Source organism: Ctenopharyngodon idella, chromosome 23, assembly GCF_019924925.1.
Source record: "Ctenopharyngodon idella isolate HZGC_01 chromosome 23, HZGC01, whole genome shotgun sequence".
Lineage (NCBI taxonomy): Eukaryota > Metazoa > Chordata > Actinopteri > Cypriniformes > Xenocyprididae > Ctenopharyngodon > Ctenopharyngodon idella.
This window is the reverse complement of record NC_067242.1, coordinates 24,235,265-24,255,531: the sequence shown is the minus strand read 5'-3', so window position 1 is coordinate 24,255,531 and position 20,267 is coordinate 24,235,265. Positions and strand designations below refer to the sequence as shown.

At 36.7% G+C, this 20,267-nt stretch overlaps 1 protein-coding gene across 1 annotated transcript in view; it reads left to right on the top strand.

The window, feature by feature from the left end:
- The window catches only part of bmp6 (bone morphogenetic protein 6), a 53,787-nt gene that overhangs the window by 24,194 nt on the left and 9,326 nt on the right, over positions 1–20,267 (top strand). Inside the window, exons 2-4 of the mRNA XM_051883010.1 lie at positions 4,382–4,574; positions 10,171–10,319; positions 10,749–10,943. Of these exons, the coding sequence (XP_051738970.1) occupies positions 4,382–4,574; positions 10,171–10,319; positions 10,749–10,943 (537 nt within the window). The remainder of the gene's footprint in view (positions 1–4,381; positions 4,575–10,170; positions 10,320–10,748; positions 10,944–20,267) is intronic.

Below are 20,267 nucleotides of genomic sequence, written 5' to 3'. Positions count from 1 at the left end.
CCTTAATGACTCTCAAGAACTCTGGCACAATGCCCTATGGACAAATTAATCAAAAGTAAAACTTAAAGTTATGCATGGGCATGGGTCCCACCATTATGTTTGGTGGAAACCAAACTTTGCATTTAATGAGAAGAACCTCATAGCAATAGTCATGGTCAATTATCAGTCATGGTGGTGTGGTGTTTAGTGTGATTGTTTGGGGACGTTTTGCTACATCAGGACATTTTGGCATCATTGAATAAAAATTCAAAACAAGTCTACCTCAGAATTGTTGACAAGTTTTGGAATGGCCTAGTCAAATTTAAGACATTGATGCGGAAGCTAAATATTTGAAATCATGTGGAGTACCATAAGTAGTACTAGTAATTTACCATATAAACATATATATATATATATATATATATTACAGTTATGAACTATAAAATATATAGGCATGAACTATAAATTAACTGTAAAATATATAGGCATGAAATTTCAGGCATTATGTGGTAGCAAAATTTCATGATTATTTATTTTTAGTGAGATTCATTTCATTTTTAACTTTAAACAACAGAATTCAGACAGCATTCATATCATTTTGCTTAGCATTTTGTATGAACCATTTTCAATGTATGTCCCTCTCCCTGGATCTGTCATCACATCCCTGTCCTCTTTTCCTGTTAATGTGTGGGAGAAGAGTATCTGTGAAGATGATGAAAAACGCCAACACAATGAAAGTCACTCAAGACTTTCCACTTTGTCTCTCTTAAATGTCTCTTGCTCAAACAACCTTTTGCACTTTCACATTTTTGTTTAGTATGTGGCCACACAGTTATTGTTGTGGGTCCTTACTGGGTCTGTCCTCTGAAAAACCACATCAGTTATATCAGACTATATGGGCTCTGTGGTTTTGGTTGTGTTTCTTACTGTCGATGCCAAGTTCTTGATATAAGTATAATCTATCATTTTGTGAGCCTCATTTTTTCCATTATCCTTTCAAAAAGGCAACAGCATTTGCAGAGGACACATTTAGAACTCCTGAACAGTTGGGACCTTTGCAAATTTCCGCTTTCATAATTGTAACACAGGCAATGAAAACTGCCAAAGAATGCCATTGGCAGAGTACTGTATATATTCGGCCACACTCTCATGGGCAGTCTGATTTCAGCCACCCTATTGTTTTTTAGTGAAAAGTAAGTCCAGACCAGTGGCCCTCGATACTGATGACCTTTAATATATCTGTCATCTCGGATGTTTTTGCTGCTGAGAGACTGGCTTCTGTTGTTGGATTCACCTGTGAAAGTTGTTAATGAAGAAGTCTCAGCAGCATGTGAAATGGCCACATTCAAACCTGATGTGCTGATGTTAAAAACATCACAAATGGGACCTCTGGAAATTGCTTTCAGTATGAATTACTCAGGCATATTGTGAGTGAGAAAACGCCTGGTGTTAAGCCATCACCATGTGAACCCTGAAGCTGGAACTGCACTAAAGCAAATTCTCTCTCTACTCTTTTCTCCCTTCTTTCTTTCGTTTTTTTTTTTTTTTTTTTTTTTTTTTTTTTGTAGTAAGCCCTCACTAGAGGTCAAAAGTCATACTAGATGCTACCAGTACTTTGCAGGTGGGTTTTCCAAGGTTAGTCAGTCAATTAGAGTAGAGTATGTAGCACAAGGACAGGGTGTACCTCAGGGATCTGTCTTAGGCCCTTTGAGGTTTTCTCAAGAGGCTGAGTTTTAATTCGTAACGCATGTGTAAGGACAGCAGAAGAGTGCAGCTCCCTGTTGGAAGACCACAGATCAGAGAAGTTGCTCCCATGTGATGTTGGAGAACTTTAAACAGCTTCTGTAATTCACCAAACAGAGAAAAAGGGGTAGTCTTCACATTACCCCAAAACCCTTGGTGATCCCTAATTCATTCTGCTGCTCCACGATTTAGTTAACTCCATGACTTTCTCTTCCTCTTCACAAAGAGGGAGGGCTTAGATGGAAGTGTGTGTTCCTCACCTAGGGAAGCATGGAAATACAATCAGAGCAGGACACCTCACCCTGGGCCCACAAGTAGGGCATCCGGCTGGACTTGTACTTATGGCAAGAAATACAGCCCATGGGTCGTCTATAGTAGGGACAAGAGAAATGGTTGTCTGTGACGTGAAGGGAAGAGTAGCACAGCAGAATGACAAAGCTGTCATCTGACGAGAAAACACTCTTGACACAGTTTCCCCTTTTTCCTTTTTCTGCATGAGTGGCTGCTAGCACTTAAAACTGTGGATAAATGAATTTCTGTGATGTCCTTTGCTGTGGGAACAGCTTGAATAAATAAAGAATTAGTATTCTACCAGAAATAGTGAATCATTATTACAGCACATACCCTGCACATCTGGACGCTCTGTGAAGTGGTGCTGTAATATAAATGCGTATGTATAGACCATATGGGTGAATTAGGTCAGTCAATTATAGGCTATTATTGAGAATACATAGCTTACCACATCTTTATAATGTTTAGGTATGTGAAAAGAAAATCCCTGGTGAAAAAGTTAATGTTACTGGTTACATGTTGGTCTTTCACTAATATTGTGTCATAGCTAAAGCAATAGGACTAAATGTTTGATTATAACAGTGCTTGGATATTATATTGAATAGTATATTATTATCATATCATGTCATAGTATTGTAAAGAAACAATGTATTTTGTTGTCTCTGAAACAGTAACACTTGGCTTGATTGTTTGTTCCAAATTCAAGTTTGTTTACACACCCATGCCCCTGGAGGTCTCTTTTCACATAATACCTTTGCATCTGAACCGTAATATGTTTGTACAATCAACGTTAGTACGTTTGTACTAGCTTAGCGGTAGCTGTTTTCCACTGTAGCAAGGCAACGACTCAAGAGGAGAAGATAGTTTTATTGAAACATTTGTCCTTCTGGATTTACCACCAAATCTTTACACAGAGAACAAGACTTGAGTTTGTCTGCCATGGATGCATTGCGAGAGATGCGAATAATGAAAGTTGCTTTCCGAAGGCAATTAATTTAGAGACAATGAGCTATAATAAATGCAATGTACTACAATAGCAAGAATATGTTTTTTAATTTCTGCATTAAATACTCATAAAATGTGGTCTGATCTTACTTACAACTATAAACAAATATCTGACATAACTAATAACACATTACACTGTAAGTAGTCATTCACATTGCAAGGTGGAGAAAGTAAGTGTTAAACCCTCCACCAAACATTTTCTGTCTTTTGGTCAATTTTGGACCGTCCTCCCCTACAAATTTGTTTCAGTGTATCAATATTTATGGGTTGCCCGCTTTAGGTAATGCCACGGCATCTCAATTGCTTTTAAATTTCACTTTTCCAGCCATTCTTTAGTTGGTATTGGGTCCTTGTCTTGTTGCATCACCCAACCCCTCTAAAGCTTGAAGTCATGATTTTGCTGTCCTGACATTCTCCTGTAAAAGGTCTTGATATATATATATATATATATATATATATATATATATATATATATATATATATATTAGAATGCATTGTTCCTTCAATGGCTGGTCTATACCCAGAGGCAGCAAAGCAGAGCCAAACCATGATGCTCCTTTCACCATGTTTCACCGTTAAGAAGAGGTTTTGGTGTTGTATGCAATGCTGTTTTTCCTCTGTTGTGCATTTTTGCCAAAAAGTTAAACTTTTGTCTCAACTGTCCAAATAATATTTTCCCAGAAATGTTGTGGAACATCCAGGTGATTTTGGGTGAACTTGAGACTCAATATTTTTTTTAGACAGCAGTAGTTTGCTTCATGTTGTTCAACACATTAACAGACTTCTATAGTTTGAAGAGTCTTCTGGAGGTTTTTGCTGTTATCTTTAGGTTCTTTCTCACATCTTTCAGGATTGGCCGTTGCATTCTAAAAGTGATCTTGACAGGATGTCCGCCTCTAGGGAGAGTAGCAACAGTCCTGAATTTGTAACATTTGTAGAAAAGTTACCATGGACTGAAAAATACCCATGTCTTTAGTAATGCTTTTGTAGCCTTTTCCAGCTTTGTGTATCTCTGTAATGTGTTTTTAAAGTCTTGTGAAAACTTTTGGGATTGAGGCATTGGTACACACTCAACAATTTTTCTTGAGAAGAACAGATTTGTCAGTGTGTGCCTTTATTGAAAGGCGCAGGTCATCTGTAGACACTTCCACACTTCCAATCTCATTTCCTTAATTGACACCAATTAGACAAACCAGACTACATATTATGGGTCATCAGAACAGAAATTCAGATATCACAAACATATTCTTTCCACTGTGTAATAAATTTGTGACCCAGAGTATGCAAACATGCATATTATATGTCAATAGCAGTTTGTCAAGCACACTAAAGCATCTCATTGTATTTCTATGTGTCTTAACAGTGGAAAATGACAGGGAGCTGTCTCCACAGAGACGACACCATAAAGAGTTCAGATTCAACCTGTCCCAGATCCCAGAGGGAGAGGCCATCACAGCTGCAGAATTCAGGATCTACAAGGAGTGTGTCACCAGGGCCTTCCGCAATGAGACGTTCCTAATTAATGTGTTCCAGGTGGTTGGGGAACACCCAGACAGGTAAAGAAGAAGATCAATTTCAAAATGCTATTCTATAAAATTCCAAATTCTTTATTTGCTATACTGTAAAGTCTGACCAGTTGAGTACAGTCAAAGAACTTGTATAAAAACATTATCTCATAGTAATTATGTAACAATCTCTTTCAAAAGTGTGTAAAGCACAACTAGAAAATTAAGTTCACTTAGTTGGGTCTTCTAACGCCATTAAAACTAACATCTTATTAAAATGGTATTGGTGCAATGACTTCACTTTTAAATAAATAGTGCACCATTTTTTTGCACTTGTCCATGGTTTTCAAGCTGAGTAATTGACTGTATTTTAAATCAAGCTCAGGCGTCCCTCACTGAACACAGCAGAGGTTGTCTACCATGTACTTTATGTAGACTACGGCCACGACCACAACGCACAACTGAAATAGCTTTAGTTTGGCGTCTAAAAAAGAACCCACCAACACACGTCAAACATTGACTTTGTGGGTGGTGGGAGGGATATCTCCTTGAGAAAGGCAGATGGCGTGACTGGTAAAGTGTTCAAAACACACCAATAAGGTGTGATTATGAGACTACCCATTTTTTTTTTAACCAAGAAAGACACCAAACAAGAAACAAAGGCCAGAGCCAAAATCTCTGGCTAACTGAACTACATGTTTCTCTCCCAAATAGCTTTCTAATGTTTATCACGAAGTGTTCATTTGGTGTACATCCTGAGTTGAACAATGGACACACTGTTTTTCCACAAACCTTTTATTTTTAGCCATATCTTGAGATTATGTATCGCCAGTCATTGTATCACTGTACAACAAGGTTTACCTTGATGCAAATTATAGCGTGCTTTGTGGTATTTCCCTACATGCCACTTTCTGTCTGTAAATCCCAAATACTGTGTGGCTTGCAAAATGTATTTGCTTACAAACAGATTAATTTGCAAACTTGTCAAGTTCTAACAGCATAATTACTGTGTTTATGGTTTGTGATCTTTAAAAAACACATTGGTTGGGGAAATGCGGTATAGCTAAGCTAAGCAGATGCACAAGATGGCTGAGAGAAACTTCTGAAGTGTGTAAGCCTTTAATCCATGAAGCAAAAAATAACTTGGTTATGGAGGTGGTGCAGAGGGGCTGTATATCTGGCTGAATTTAGACCATGTGGCAAGACGATTTGACCTAAAACAGAAGTATAGTGAACCTCAAATCAACAAGCTTCACAAGGTCTTAAATGTAAAGAAACAATGGCTTGTAAGAGCATTTTTCAAGTGATTCCCAAAATTACACACATTAGTTGTTTATCTGGACCATGTTTAATATGTTAAAGGTGTTCCATTTTTGCACCACTAGAAATAAAACTATTTTCAAACACTCCCCCATCTTCCATTAAAGGGTTAGTTCACCCAAAAATGAAAATTCTGTCATTAATTACTCACCCTCATGTCATTCCACACCCGTAAGACCTTCGTTCATCTTTGGAACACAAATTAAGATACTTTTGATAAAATCCGATGGCTCAGTGAGGCCTGCATTGCCAGCAAGTTAATTTAGACTTTCAATGCCCAGAAAGCTACTAAAGACATATTTAAAACAGTTCATGTGACTACAGTGGTTTAACCTTAATGTTATGAAGCAACAAGAATACTTTTTGTGTGGCAAAAAAAACAAAATAACGACTTTATGACAATATCTAGTGATGGGTGATTTCAAAACACAGCTTCATGAAGCTTTCAAAGCTTTATGAATCTTTTGTTTCGATTCAGTGGTTCGGAGTGCATATCAAACTGCCAAAGTCACGCCCCCAGTAGTGAACCATTGAAATTTCGAAACACTTATCACGTAACGAAGCTTTGTTTACTGAAATCACATGACTTTGACGCTCCGAATCTCTGATTCGAAACGAAAGATTCGTAAAGCTTCATGAAGCAGTGTTTTGAAATCACCCATCACTAGATATTGTCATAAAGTCCTAATTTTGTTTTTTTGGTGCACAAAAAGTATACTCGTTGCTTCATAACATTAAGGTTGAACCACTGTAGTCACAAGAACGTCTTAAATACGTCTTTAGTAGCTTTCTGGGCATTGAAAGTGTTAATTGTCTTGCTGGCAATGCATGCCTCACTAAGCCATCGGATTTTATGAAAAATATCTTAATTTGTGTTCCGAAGATGAATGAAGGTCTTACGGGTGTGGAACGACATGAGGGTGAGTAATTAATGAGAATTTTCATTTTTGGGTGAACTAACCCTTTAATTGCTTGCATACTGCTGTAGTCTATCTATTATTTAAATGGTCGGAATCAGTATGAAAAATAAAAAAAAACTAAAATAAAAAATCAGTATGCCAAATTGTTGTCATGTGACTTAATTACATGACATGTTTAAGGTAGTAATTGGGTCTAGATTGGAAACAAAAACAATTATTTCATTGTTTGTGTCAAAAAGTGTCTTCCAGCAGTCTGGTAATAAATAAAGAATCACTCTCAGGCTTTACTCACTGCATTGAAACTGTATTCTTCATAATGTTCTCTGTTGTATACAGCACACTTTGGCAAATGTAGTAGATCATTAGTATTCCTTGCATAGGCTACATAAATCAGCATGACATGCTATTTTAAGCTATTGCAAATTGACCCTACACTGAGCCTGGTTTAAAAATGTCAGTTACTGACCAATCCTATTTTTCTAATAAAGTCTATGAAGTATAGTTGTAAACACAACGTTATGGAATTTATCCAGAAGTAAATCATGTAACTTATAGAGGCACAAGATAGCCAGAGAGGATGCAAAAAGGATTTTTTTTTTTTTTTTTCCCCAAAACTTTAAATAAATATTCAGAGGTTAATGCTTTTGATTAAGGGGCCGTTTACACAACACCGTTTTCAACAAAAAACTGAAAACTTTTTATGTGCTTTATTGTTCATTTACACGATAAAGGCGTTTTGGGGGCCTGAAAATGAAAACTTTTGAAAAGAGGTTTCAAGGTGTAAGTTTTTGAAAACGATACCGTTATTGTCTTCGTGGTAAACTACAAAAACACAAATTTGTGAAAACGGTAATGTCATGCGCATGCGTATTACGTCTTCAGGTGTGTAGTGTTTCTTACAAAGTAACATCGCCAACTACTGGCCTGGCATGAATAATACAGCGTTTTTAGTAGTTTTCGCGGATATTTGTGAACGGGGATCTTTTTGACAAGGTTGTAGTCTGTACGCAAAAAAAGGTGAAGGAAAAACTTTTCCATTTTTAGTAGAACATTGTCATGTAAACGTACTCTAAATTATTTGTCACCCCTTATTTCAAAATGAACATGTAGAACAAAAGAATTACAACTGAATGTAACTAAATGACTAAAAAACTATTCACAGTTTGATTAACAATAATCACATTTATGCATAATTTAACAATTTCTGTTGAGACAAGTGCCAAATAAAAATGCTTTGCAATGTCACAATTTATTTCAGCCAAAGTCAGAGTATTATCCACTGATTTTTACAACTTCATAAGCACATTTTATTGAAAATCACAGTGTTTATTGAAATCTTAAAAGTGCAACACTGCACCTCTAATATTGGGAAACTAGATTATTAATATATAATGAATGAACATACATTTGTGATATTACAAAAAACTTGGAATTAAAAGAAAAGATTAGAGCTTGTACATTTACATTTACGCATTTGGCAGGCACTTTTATCCAAAGCGACTTATAGTGAATATACATTTTATCAGTGAATGCATTCCTGTGTCATTATATTGGGATACAACTGTTTTGGAGAAATCTGAGATGCATTTTTAAACACTGCCAATTGTATTTATTTTAAAATCAGGTTCTGTTTTCATGATGATCCATCAATACCTCATGAAAAATCCAGCTTGCCATGACTGTAGAGTTATTACTTTTATGTTTGTATATATTCTAATCCCTGGTTGTTTTCATGTACATCTGGCCTCCTTGGAAAACCCTCCCAAGCCATATGTGAAGACGGTCCTGTATGCATGCAATGGCAGCGTGAAGCTATTAAACTATAGGCCTATTTTAACTGCAGCCAATGACAGAGGCAATAAATGCGATTTATGAAACCAAAAAAAGCCCCTGACACTTCTGACTTTATTATTCCAGTTAATTTAATGTGTCTATAAGAGGCTTTACAGTGGGGTTTTTAGAGTCGGCAGCTCCCCTGTGGTCTTATTCGGACCCCGTCCCAGGTGAAGCTGTGTGACTGGTGGCACTAAACAGTATGAGTCAGCATAAGTATGATGCGTTCATGTCGAATGTGATGTGTGAACCACCGGAGGGAAGAACCTCATATGGAGCTCCTTAGAGTGCGGCTCTAATTAATGAGCAATAACGAGGGGCTGCAGGGACATTCCCAGAACACCTGTGTGACCGACAGCTTTGAAGTGACCCGGCCAATGCTTATTACCATGCATAGTGTGTAATTACTATAATGGGACAGGCCTCCCTGTAAGGCTCCTACCTCTGTTTTCAACTCAAGCTCCTCTGAGTTTGACAAACTGTTATTTGTTTTAATATTGTTTACTGTTGAATACATGCCTTAAAGGATTAGCTCACTTCAGAATTAAAATTTCCTGATAATTAACTCACCCCCACGTCATCCAAGATGTTTATGTCCTTCTTTCTTCAGTCAAAAAGAAATTAAGGTATTTGAGGAAAACATTCTGGGATTTTTCTCCATATAGTGAACTTCAGTGTGGTACAACAGGTTGAAGGTCCAAAGTGTAGTTTCAAAGGGCTCTACACGATCACAGCCGAGGAATAAGGGTCTTATCTAGCAAAACGATCAGCCTGGAAAGGTAGGCGGTCAGAAAGGTAGTACTGATCCAGTGTCTACAAAGTGAATGTGCAAAGACTAAGCCAAACGGCCTTTACAAAAAAAACAAAAAAAAAACAACGATGTCGGACGATTTTGAAGTTAGAGGAGAAAATGAGATTTTCACCCTACCGCAGTACTTCTGTCTACGTCACGCGTGACTTTCCAATGTGATTACGTAATGCGTGGCGCATCGCAGAGCTAGTGCAAGATGAGCATTTGCGGTCAAAAAGTATATACATTTTTATTTATTTTTTTAGAAAAGGACAGATAGTTTCGCTAGATAAGACCCTTATTCCTTTATATATATATATATATATATATATATATATAAAGAGAAATGTTCTAATTAATAGTATTAATTAATAAATGTATAAATAATTTAATTAAAAAAAAATATTTCCAATTTAAATAAAATTAGGCTGGTCTAATTTTATTTAAATTGTAAATATTTTTAATTTAATATTATTTTTCAATTAAATTATTCATACATTTATGAATTAATACTAATAATTAGAACATTTCTCTTTAAAACCAATGTGTTTGCAAAATACAGTTGTAATTTCATCTAAACTGCATCTGCATTTGCTTTGGCATACCATTTATACTTATTCTTTCTACCATTTGCATACATATTATTATTATTACCATTTATTCCATATATTTTTACTTTATTATTTGTAATAATAAAGAATATAAAACACTATTAAACAGAGTCATTGATTCTTGTAAATAGTGTTTATAACATTTATTGATCTCCAGACTTGCTCATTTGCAGGGATGCCGACGTGTTTCTGCTGGAATCTCGCAGGTTGTGGGCAGCTGAAGAAGGTTGGCTGGAGTTTGACATCACAGCAACTAGTAATCTCTGGGTGATGAGTCCACATCATAACCTGGGTCTACAGATCAGTGTGGAAACCAGCAGTGGTAAGATAAGTTTAACTTACTGGCCGCCTATGAGTCACCATGAGCAAAGTTGTCGTTTTAAATAGATTATTTCCAGGGAGTCCTGCATCAACCAAACACATGCCAGTGAGATGATCGGGAATGTTAACAGATGTTTTTTTTGTTTTGTTTTTTTGGCTGGGTATAATATAGTCCTCATTGGCTAGTTCAACTTATTCAATTTAATTTCCTTTTTTAACTCAGAGTTCAGTTCTGTTCAGTTTGATTTGCAATTTACAAAAAAAGTCATATAAAAGAAACATTTGCATGTAACCACAAATTTTGGTACTATGAGGCCTGATGTGACCGCTAACAAACAACACTTATCAAAGAGATTCCCTACTTATTGGATTCTTTGCATCTAAAACTGGACAAGGATGCCCCATCTATAGTACTTTTTTCTCTTTAAAGGATGGAGCATCAGTCCCAAGGAAGCGGGGTTAGTGGGTCGTGATGGCGCTCTGGAGAGACAGCCTTTCATGGTGGCCTTTTTCAAAGTAAGCGAAGTCCGTATTCGCACTGCCCGGTCGACAAACAGACGGCGTCAACAGAACCGCAATCGCTCCAACAGTCCACAGGAGGCGACAAAAGGATCAGCTCATACAGGTTAGCCATTTGTATATCCCATATTGTGAGCTAAGCCCTTTCCTATTTTTTTTTTCTTCTTCTAAACAATACAAGTTTAATATGCATTTATGGCAGAAAGCCGTCCAGTCTCTTTTAATTTATCAGGAAATTTTGACCTGGATAGTTTGGGGATGTTTTTGAGTCTGATGAGTTTTATTGAGTCCAGATATACATCTTCATAATGAAAATCTGGACTCAATAAATATCTTTAAGATCCTTTCGAGAATTCATTTAGGAAGCAGCACATATGTAAGCCTGACATCATGTGTCCTGATTTGAAGTCTTTTGCCAGGCCTCAATCTAAACCTCTAAGAGATAAATAGAAAAAAAGCCCTTTTTAAAATGGGCGTGAACATGGGACCCTAAGCTTTTAGGAACAAATTACACCGTATGTGAACGCAAAAACACTTCTAGCTAAACAAGCTTGATTTCATGCATTGTTGCATTACAAAATGCATTAAAAAACACAATGCAAGTACACAATGCATTATCAGTGTTGCCACAAGGGGCACTATAAAAATTAGTGTAAACTGTCTTTCTTTATGGTCAGTTTCCTTTTTCAGGTCAACTAGCCTAAGTTAGCTAAACTGTTGCTGACATGTTTATAGCTGATTAATAACACATTTGGTTGAATGACACAAACATTTAAAAGAAACTCAGTCGGCCCCTTGAGTTCCGAGGTTTGGTAACCACCAGAATGCAGGCGCTAAATGCCCCGATATACTTCAAGCAAAATTGAAGAATGAACTGATGTGATGTGATTTCGAAAAAAATCAGACCAAAACAAAGTTCGTTTTGGGAGTTCGAAACAGCTTGCCAAAGCAAACAAAAGTTTGCTCTGGCTGGTAAACACCTTCAAACTATCATTGGTCCTTGGTGATCATGCAATATGTAGGTGTGGCTCCGAGACTCCGCCTTCTTTGAGGTAGAAATCTTCTCCGGTTCTGTTCAGTCCGTCGAAATATGACATCCACGAGTAAAAACATGAACACACTGGAAAGCTGCTTTATATTAGAAAATGAACTTGTAATTCTAATTGAAAGAGACACTGTTTATTTCATGTTTAATTCTGTGAAGCTGCTTGCTTTAAAGCAATCAATTGTATAAAATGCTACATAAATTAACGTGAAGTGACTTGATTGGAGTGCCAAATTGCAGAGCTCGTGCAAACATATCCACATCGCTATGATCAGATGCTTTCTTAACTACTGTTTTGTCATTGCTGTCATTTTTTGTTGTGTGCTTATTTTGTCATTGAAAGGAAAGTGCGCAGCACATATTTACATATTCACCTAAACGGCACTCTCAGCAGCGTGGACAGCGTCAGAATTTTAGAATAACAGTATAGCGCAGCTTGCATATTTTGAACTTCTTTTTACCCCTAAGCGAAGAACAAAAAAGAACTTCGCTGTGAGTATACCGGGTCCTTAAGTATATTCAGTCAATTAATGTTCTGACCACTTATGAAAAATGTGTGTGTAATCGTATTAAATGTAGAATGTAGCGTACTTTAAATCTTTAAAGTATATTTATTTTTAAAGAAAAATCTATTTGCAGATAATATAATATTAATGAAATAAAAAGGCCATTTAAGTGTACTCAGTGGAAGTACACTATCATTTGGTTTCTTTTAAAGTGCCTCTATTATGCCTAATTTTGTTTTGGAGGTCTCCTATAACAGGTTTACATCCATCAAAGGTCAAAAAAAGGCTTGCATTTTCTCATAATATACATTGCACATCACTACATTTTTTTAATAACTCTCAAACGACTCGTCTGATGATTCAGTCTCTCTAGATCCCTCCTTTCTGCGAGCCTACTCTGCTCTGATTGGCCAAACGGCCCAGTCTGTTGTGATTGGTCTAACGCTTACAGCGCCTGTCAGAAATGAATCACCTATTACTATATCTGACTCAGCTCCATAGGCTTCCTAAAGCTCAGCGATTGTACACACCATAAAGACAGTAACAATGGCGTCAATTTTACCATATCAATCCAGGTGCGAGTCCAATGATGAAGCATTGGAAGAACTAGTTATTCAACCCGAGCCTCCATCACAAGGACGACTTGAGCAGGATGTTCCTCAGTGATACGCTACTCGGTTTAACATAAAATATGAGATGTTGCAACCTCACCATCAGCATTAACAAGTGTATGTTCATCAACAAACCGATGTGTATATTTCTAATTTATTGCTGTGCACATGTGGGAATGGCATCATTAACTGTATCAATAACAGCGCATACGTTAGCCAAGCACTAACGTGACTGATGTAACATTAAAGTTTGTAAAACAAATCTTGCTCCATCCTTTATCATTAGTCAAAGTAGTGAGACTGACAGACAATCTGCATTAATGGACACAATTTTAGGTAATAGTGGGCCACAGCTGATTTGCAGAAGTATTTCAGCAAGACAGTAATAACGTGAGTTAGCCGGAGACCTACATAATAACCACGTATTTTGAACACCTGGTTGAAAAAATATACATTAATAATTCATCATAATTACAGGTTCTGATTCTGAAGAGCAAGCTGGTCCAAATAAAGTGGGTACTGTCCCATCTTTAATGGATAAGCGTTTTGTAAATCCCGTTTAAACCTCTCGTAGATTTGAGAAGCAATCGTCAAAAGGTTATACCGCTGTTGTATTGCTGTGGTAATTTGAATCATTGACTCTTCACATCCTTATCCTTTGGAAGTGTTTACAAAGAGAATGTGCTTTTGCAGTGCTGAAAATGGCATCTTCTCGACATACACAACACAAACCAGCCACAGCGTTTGAGGGCGGATCAAAGTAGACGATGTTTACGGGCCAATGAAGACCATAGGCTGGCATTATGCAAATGTGTTACTACGTTATGTATGTAGGCCGCGGAAATGAGACTGGATTTCCACACGACTCAGGTGGTTCAGAGTCGATTTTTTCTTTTGGGAGACAATAATTTAATCATGCACTTTTGACTTTACAACTTTGCAGACCGTTTACATTCACAGACAGCTATATTACACACTGCATGAAAGGTAATATTCAAAAAAGCATAATAGGGGCACTTTAAATTGTGCATTTTGTAATATTATTATTATTATTTTTTTTTTTTCTGAAAGTTTGTCCAGAATTGACTTTTTGGACCATGACTAAGAATTAAATAGTCTTTTCTTTGACGCGTTTTCCATCATTATTTGACATTGTTTTTCCCTCAAACCCTGTGACTGTACAAAGCATGTGCTATTCAGTTTCTGATTCAGGGTGTCTGTTTCTTAGCATGTAGACCAGCGGCCGATGACCTTGTATGTGTGAATGCTGTTGTAGTGTGCATCACAGCCATTAGCTATGTTTCCATCCAAAGTTGCAAATTTATAACTTATGTGCAAAATTGGAATATCACATAAAATATTTGTGATTAAAACGCGATTTCCGCCCCATGTGTTCAAGAGAACAACTTCCTAGGAAATATCTGTAATAAAAATGGAAGTTGCTGCAATCGGGGATGCCACTGTGGCTCTTTTTTTCATATTTTATAAATTACTTGCACCTCAGAAAGTGCAGACAAAAAGCAATAAATGCTGTCATGTTATCTTGCTTCCAGAGGTAGATTGCTGATACTTGGGAACGCAATCGTGTGAAACAGTTCTGGGAGGGAATAATACACAACCGGATATACAGAATTTTTCTTTGTGTTATAAAGCAGACTTAATCTTTATCTATTTCGGATTCTTTTTCGAATTAGGAGATGACCAAAACAATCGCCCAAAACAAGGTGTCTGCAGATGAGAGAATGAAACAGGCACTGGTGGGACAATGTTGTCCTGTACCACTTCACAGACAATGAGTGAGAGGAGAATTTTAGATTAATGACGCGACAGTCATTTATGACACTATATTCAACAACAACAAGCACTTGGGACTTTATATAAATAAAAATGCATACACCTTTCTCGCTATTGCTTACATGCCAGTGATTACCCTTCCACATGCCATAGGATGCCTACCCCTGATCTAGCCGTAACATTCTAACACTGCATCGTTTCACACTTCACACCACAGTGCGTAATGAACCCTGCAAAAGTGGTGCTAAACTGTTCCTCTACCCGGGGTTAAAAGTACTGTTTAGAATGGCGATAACCCTGGGTTAAGCCAGGGTTGCCAACTCTCACGCATTTGGCGTGAGACACGCTTTTGGGTTCTGTCTCACGCTCTCACGTCACCCAAAACTAAATCTCATGCCAAATGACAAGACAACGCGAAATAAATCTGCTCGTAGGAGTTTTCCACCAGCACATGACTTGATTTGTCCAAAACATTTTTTCTCAAAAATTGAACTGATATAAAGAGGCAAGATTCTGTACCAATTAAATTTGTTTGTGCACTTCACAATGAGATCAAAGCAGTACCAGACGGAGAAAATTAAGAAACAGCGGTGAGATGGGTATTTGTGCCCACAAATTAGGGCACAAAATTGACACATGCCAAGTGACAAATGTGATTTTTTAGGACTCTTTATTTATTGTGCACTTTGATCTTTAAAACTTTGCAGACATTTTACATTCACAAACAGCTATATTACACACTACATGAAAGGTAATATTCAAAAAAAGCATAATAACGACACTTTAAATGGGTACCTTTCTAGTTTAAATAAGAACAGTAGAGGACAGCAGGATCTTAATCCAGTTTCTGCTTCTCATTATTGCCCTGGTTTGGGGTGGTCCGAAAGCTTAGTGCTAATACCTCACATAATCCAGAGCTAATTGTGAATGTGAGGACCTTAAGGCTGAAAATGGTATATTTATCACCATTTATCAAAATTTATGAGTTCATAAGTTTCTTTCACATTCATAATTGGATGAATCGGAATTGGAACTACTGTATGTTTTCTTGATGTGTTTTAAGATGCATATATTTTTATTTCTTTTGTCAGGAACAGTCATTTCTCTCTGCTTTAATTTAAGAATTATTAGTGTTTGTGAAAGGCAAAACATTCAGTGTATGTTTCGACTGCAATACAGCTAATTGACGTAAACACATATTATGCATGCAATACATCCTGCTGAGAATAGTTTTCATCAGTGCCATATGTGAGTCAGACACCACAATGTTTCACCCATTTATACAGTAGTGCTTAAACTCAAAGCTCCTAAACCTTGCAAACTACGTGTCTTGACTAATGAGGAAAATCTGCTTAATTTGTTCTGAAGGATTGGACTTTATGTAACCCAAAACATCAGCCCCTCTCCTCGGCTCGGGATGTCTGGAGTGTAAATATTTATATTTGGAGCAGGAAGTTGCGAGGCCGTTGTGACAGCCGTCCCCTCGTGGCAGTGTTGAGAAAGCATATGGATCCAATATGAAATCATTCTTATCAAAGCATTCATAGACTGCCTGTGAGCATTGCATCTTGACCCATATTGAGAGATACAAGTGCACTATAGTTTATAGGCTCTGTAATTGCTAATTCCAATGTGTCCATTTCAGAGTCAAGAGAAAAGAAAATAACAAATAATATTTAAGATAATAACATTTGTTTGCATTTTGACAGAATTATCATTACAATTTATGATGATCACAATTATGATATATTATTTAAATGACTAAACATTTAATAAATATTATATAATATAGTTGTATTTGGAAAAAAAGAGAAAATGCTTTCATAATGAAAGTGACATGTGAAGGCCAATATGGTAACCCATACTCAGAATTTGTCCTCTGCATTTAACCCATCCAAGTTAGTGCACACACATTAGGAGCAGTGCACACACTGTAAACTATAGACACACACCTAGAGCAGTAGACAGCCATTTTGCTGTGGTGCCCGTGGAGTGATTAGGGGTTAGCTGCTTTGCTTTATTGAGAATCGAACCCACAACCTTCGGGTTACCAGTCTGACTATTATGTAATAAATTAAACATCCCTGTTGACATTAGAGCTGAAACATTTCTGAATGAATCTGAAAGGAAATCTGTTTGAAGCTCCAGTAAAAGCTTGTGAATCAGAATCAAATCATATCCGGAATATGACACAGTGTTGCTTTTGTTAAGTAAAACTTGTAACTTGTTGTAACTACATATCAACTTATTCTACTAACCCGAACCTTAACCTAACAGTCTACTAATATTCTAATGAGAGTTAATTGACATGTAGTTGCAAAGTTACTTAGTAGAATGTAAAGTGTTAAGAAATATGATTAGATGGACAAAAAAAAAAAAAAAAAAAATTACATTACCTTGGCAACTAACTAAAAGTAAGCTGAAGCACTGTAAACCCTAACGCTCAAAATAATTAATTGGTTTGAGTACAAACTAGATAAAACAAATTAGTACAGTCAAATTAACTTTTATGAGTATTTAGCACTTTCTTTTACTTTTGAGTTCACAGAACTGATATATTTTATGTAAACTGAACTGTTTTGAGTTTTATGAACTCATTTCTTTTAATTTAGACATAGTAGAACTTAAGTTTAACTGAAACTGGGCTGGGATTTTTATTTCCCAGAATGCTTTGCCCATGGCACTCGAAAGGGAGAGTAAATGTTAAAATTAAGTGTTATAACTGTATAATGTTTTTGTGCAAGATTAATGTTAAATGGGAGATTTAGTAGTGATTAAAGTTTTATTATGCTAATTTAGAGGGGTTTCTGTTAATGTGGTTTTTTGGAGAGTTACCATCATGGTGACAAGTGGTGCATACGGCTTGGTTTGAGAACAGGTATATTAAATGTTTTATATTGCTGTACTCATTCAGCAAGTGCTATACCATGCTATTGCTAGCAAATTAGCTACGTTTCCACTAATAAAAATGTTTATGTTCACATTATGTGATAATTTTAAGTTGCACGTATGAATTATTTTACTCAAATATTTCAATTTAATAACAATTAAAATGCATGAGAACAAAATAAAAACCTCCCAGTTCTGCTACTTAAGCTTTGAATTTCTTAACTTAAAAATTTAGATGTAACCGATTGCCATTTTTTCAACATGTCCTCCAACCAATATGCCCATATAGGTAATTTGTCACTTCCCTGAAATACGACCCATAGGAGCGTTTACTAAAGTTGCGCCCCTATCGACAACAGGACACTTTCATTTTAATGCATTGTACCCTTTTATCTGCATCATATTTCGGGTTTCGCGTAGCTCAATTGGTAGAGCAACTGCAATATACAACAATGTGCGATCATGTGATTGTGGGTTTGATCCCAGGGAACGCATGTGCTCATAAACACTGTATTTGCATTATTGTAAGGATAGGTTTAGGGTTGGGGTAGGTGTAGTCGTTAATAAAAAATGAGTTTTGCTAAATGGAAATAGGACAAATGGCGGTTAAGGGACTGTGTAAAAAGTCCACACATTGCATTTAAATGAACACGCATTTTGATTGGTAACGACAGTCATACGTCATTTCATAACGACAGACGTAACACGACACTGTCAATATTTTTACGCCAGCTAGAGGGCGCATGACTAAATGACTAAATATAGGTCGTAATAAGGTGCTTGAAAAGGAGGAGGACAGTCTCCATTTTTTTGAGTTTTGCCAACTTATTTGGGTTTACAGTGAGTACTAGAATTACTAAAACTGTAATAAAAATACATTTTAAATTAAAGCTAATAGAAATATCAAAAAATTTACAAAAGCACATAATAAAATGACAAACTTTTAAAATTGAAATGAAAATGGAAAATAAAAATAAAAGCTAATTCAAAACCTTATTAAATTCTATAATAGTAAATAAATAATACTAAAATAACACTGATATAATTGATAGAAATGTATTAATTAAAAAGATAGCCTACCCTTTTTTTTTTTTTTTTTACAGCAGTACTGCAAACTTTTTATAATAAAAAATAAATTAAAAAAGTCACATTTTTCACATTACAGTAATGACAACGATATCTTTTGCACTATAGTAATGAAAAGTGAGGGAAAATGTGCTTAATTGTCATGAAAAATAATGTCACAATGCAAAAAATCTTAATGATACTAAAACCAGACTCCATTTATCTTTACTTTCTTTTGATTCTTGGGCAGAAAAATGACTCTCACATGTTCTTGACATGTTTCACCCTTTGAAAATTCTTTCTGTCTCTACGAGCTTCCAATTCAGGCGAAGCATATTATGTGTGATTAGAGGTTTGACACTGTTTCTAAAACTTTGGCTATCTGTGAAAACAAAACAGCACATTAAGCGCTAATGCTCAGCTTGAGGTGCGGGGGAGCTCGCCGGCCTTTGGCCTGAGGGAAGTTAACAAGCGTCTAGCTCAGCTCAGTATGTGCCGCCCCAGCGCTAGACCTGTAATTACCTCCGTGCTGTTATTAGGTGCTGCGCTAAAATGCCTGACCACGTTAACAGTATCGCTTAAAGAATTATAATAACACGGCACTGTCCAGCTGCGGGTTTTCATCTCCCCCTCCCTCAGCCCTCCTTTTGTTTACCATTGAGGTAATTAGACATCGGCGAGCTCTGAGGATGGAGGTTTAATAACCACAGTGATGAAAGACAGGAAGAGAGATAAACTTCACATGGACGCAGACAGCACTCACATTCTCTTTCAAGTCATCAAGGGAGTGGGGTGAGACAGCCTCCCTGCCTCAGCTCTTTCCAGGATGGATGTTATTCCATGCGGAACGCCATGTCCATTACTCCAGCATGCCGTCACCACCAGGAATGTCATTGTGTAATTGCTCCAAAGAGAAGCTTTTTGTGAGAGGCATCTGTGAGATTTCATTTGCAGTTACCATGTTTTTGTCTTTTAGTCAAGAAACCGCGTGTGTATCTTGGCATGTGATTTTGACAGTTTTTGGCTGTAACTGTCAAACCAAAAAGGTCATAAAGCTAATATAACTATTTCTATTAAAAGTTCTTGAACATCTGCGTTTTTCCACCAATACTCTGACAGTGAATCCTGTACTGTGACAGAGCTGCACTCATGACTGCACATCATGAATCGTTTTTACCATATCAATTCAAGCCGAGTCCTCATCCTTTGCAGGATTTGCTTTCGTAGTGACATGTCAACAACAAGAACCAAACTCTTCCAGGCCTCAGCAACAACTACAGTGTTTGAGGGCAGGGTCAAAGTAGATGTTGTTTGTTGGCAGCCAATGAAGACCACAGGCTGGCATTAGGCAAATTTGTTACAAAACATAATGTAGGTTTATGCAGGAAGTAAGACTGGAGTTACTGATGTCTAGTTTCATTTCAGAACCAGTTCTTTTGGGAGATAACTCCATTTATCCCGCACTTTGATCTTTGGAACTTTTAAATTCACAAACAGCTATATTACACACTACATGAATA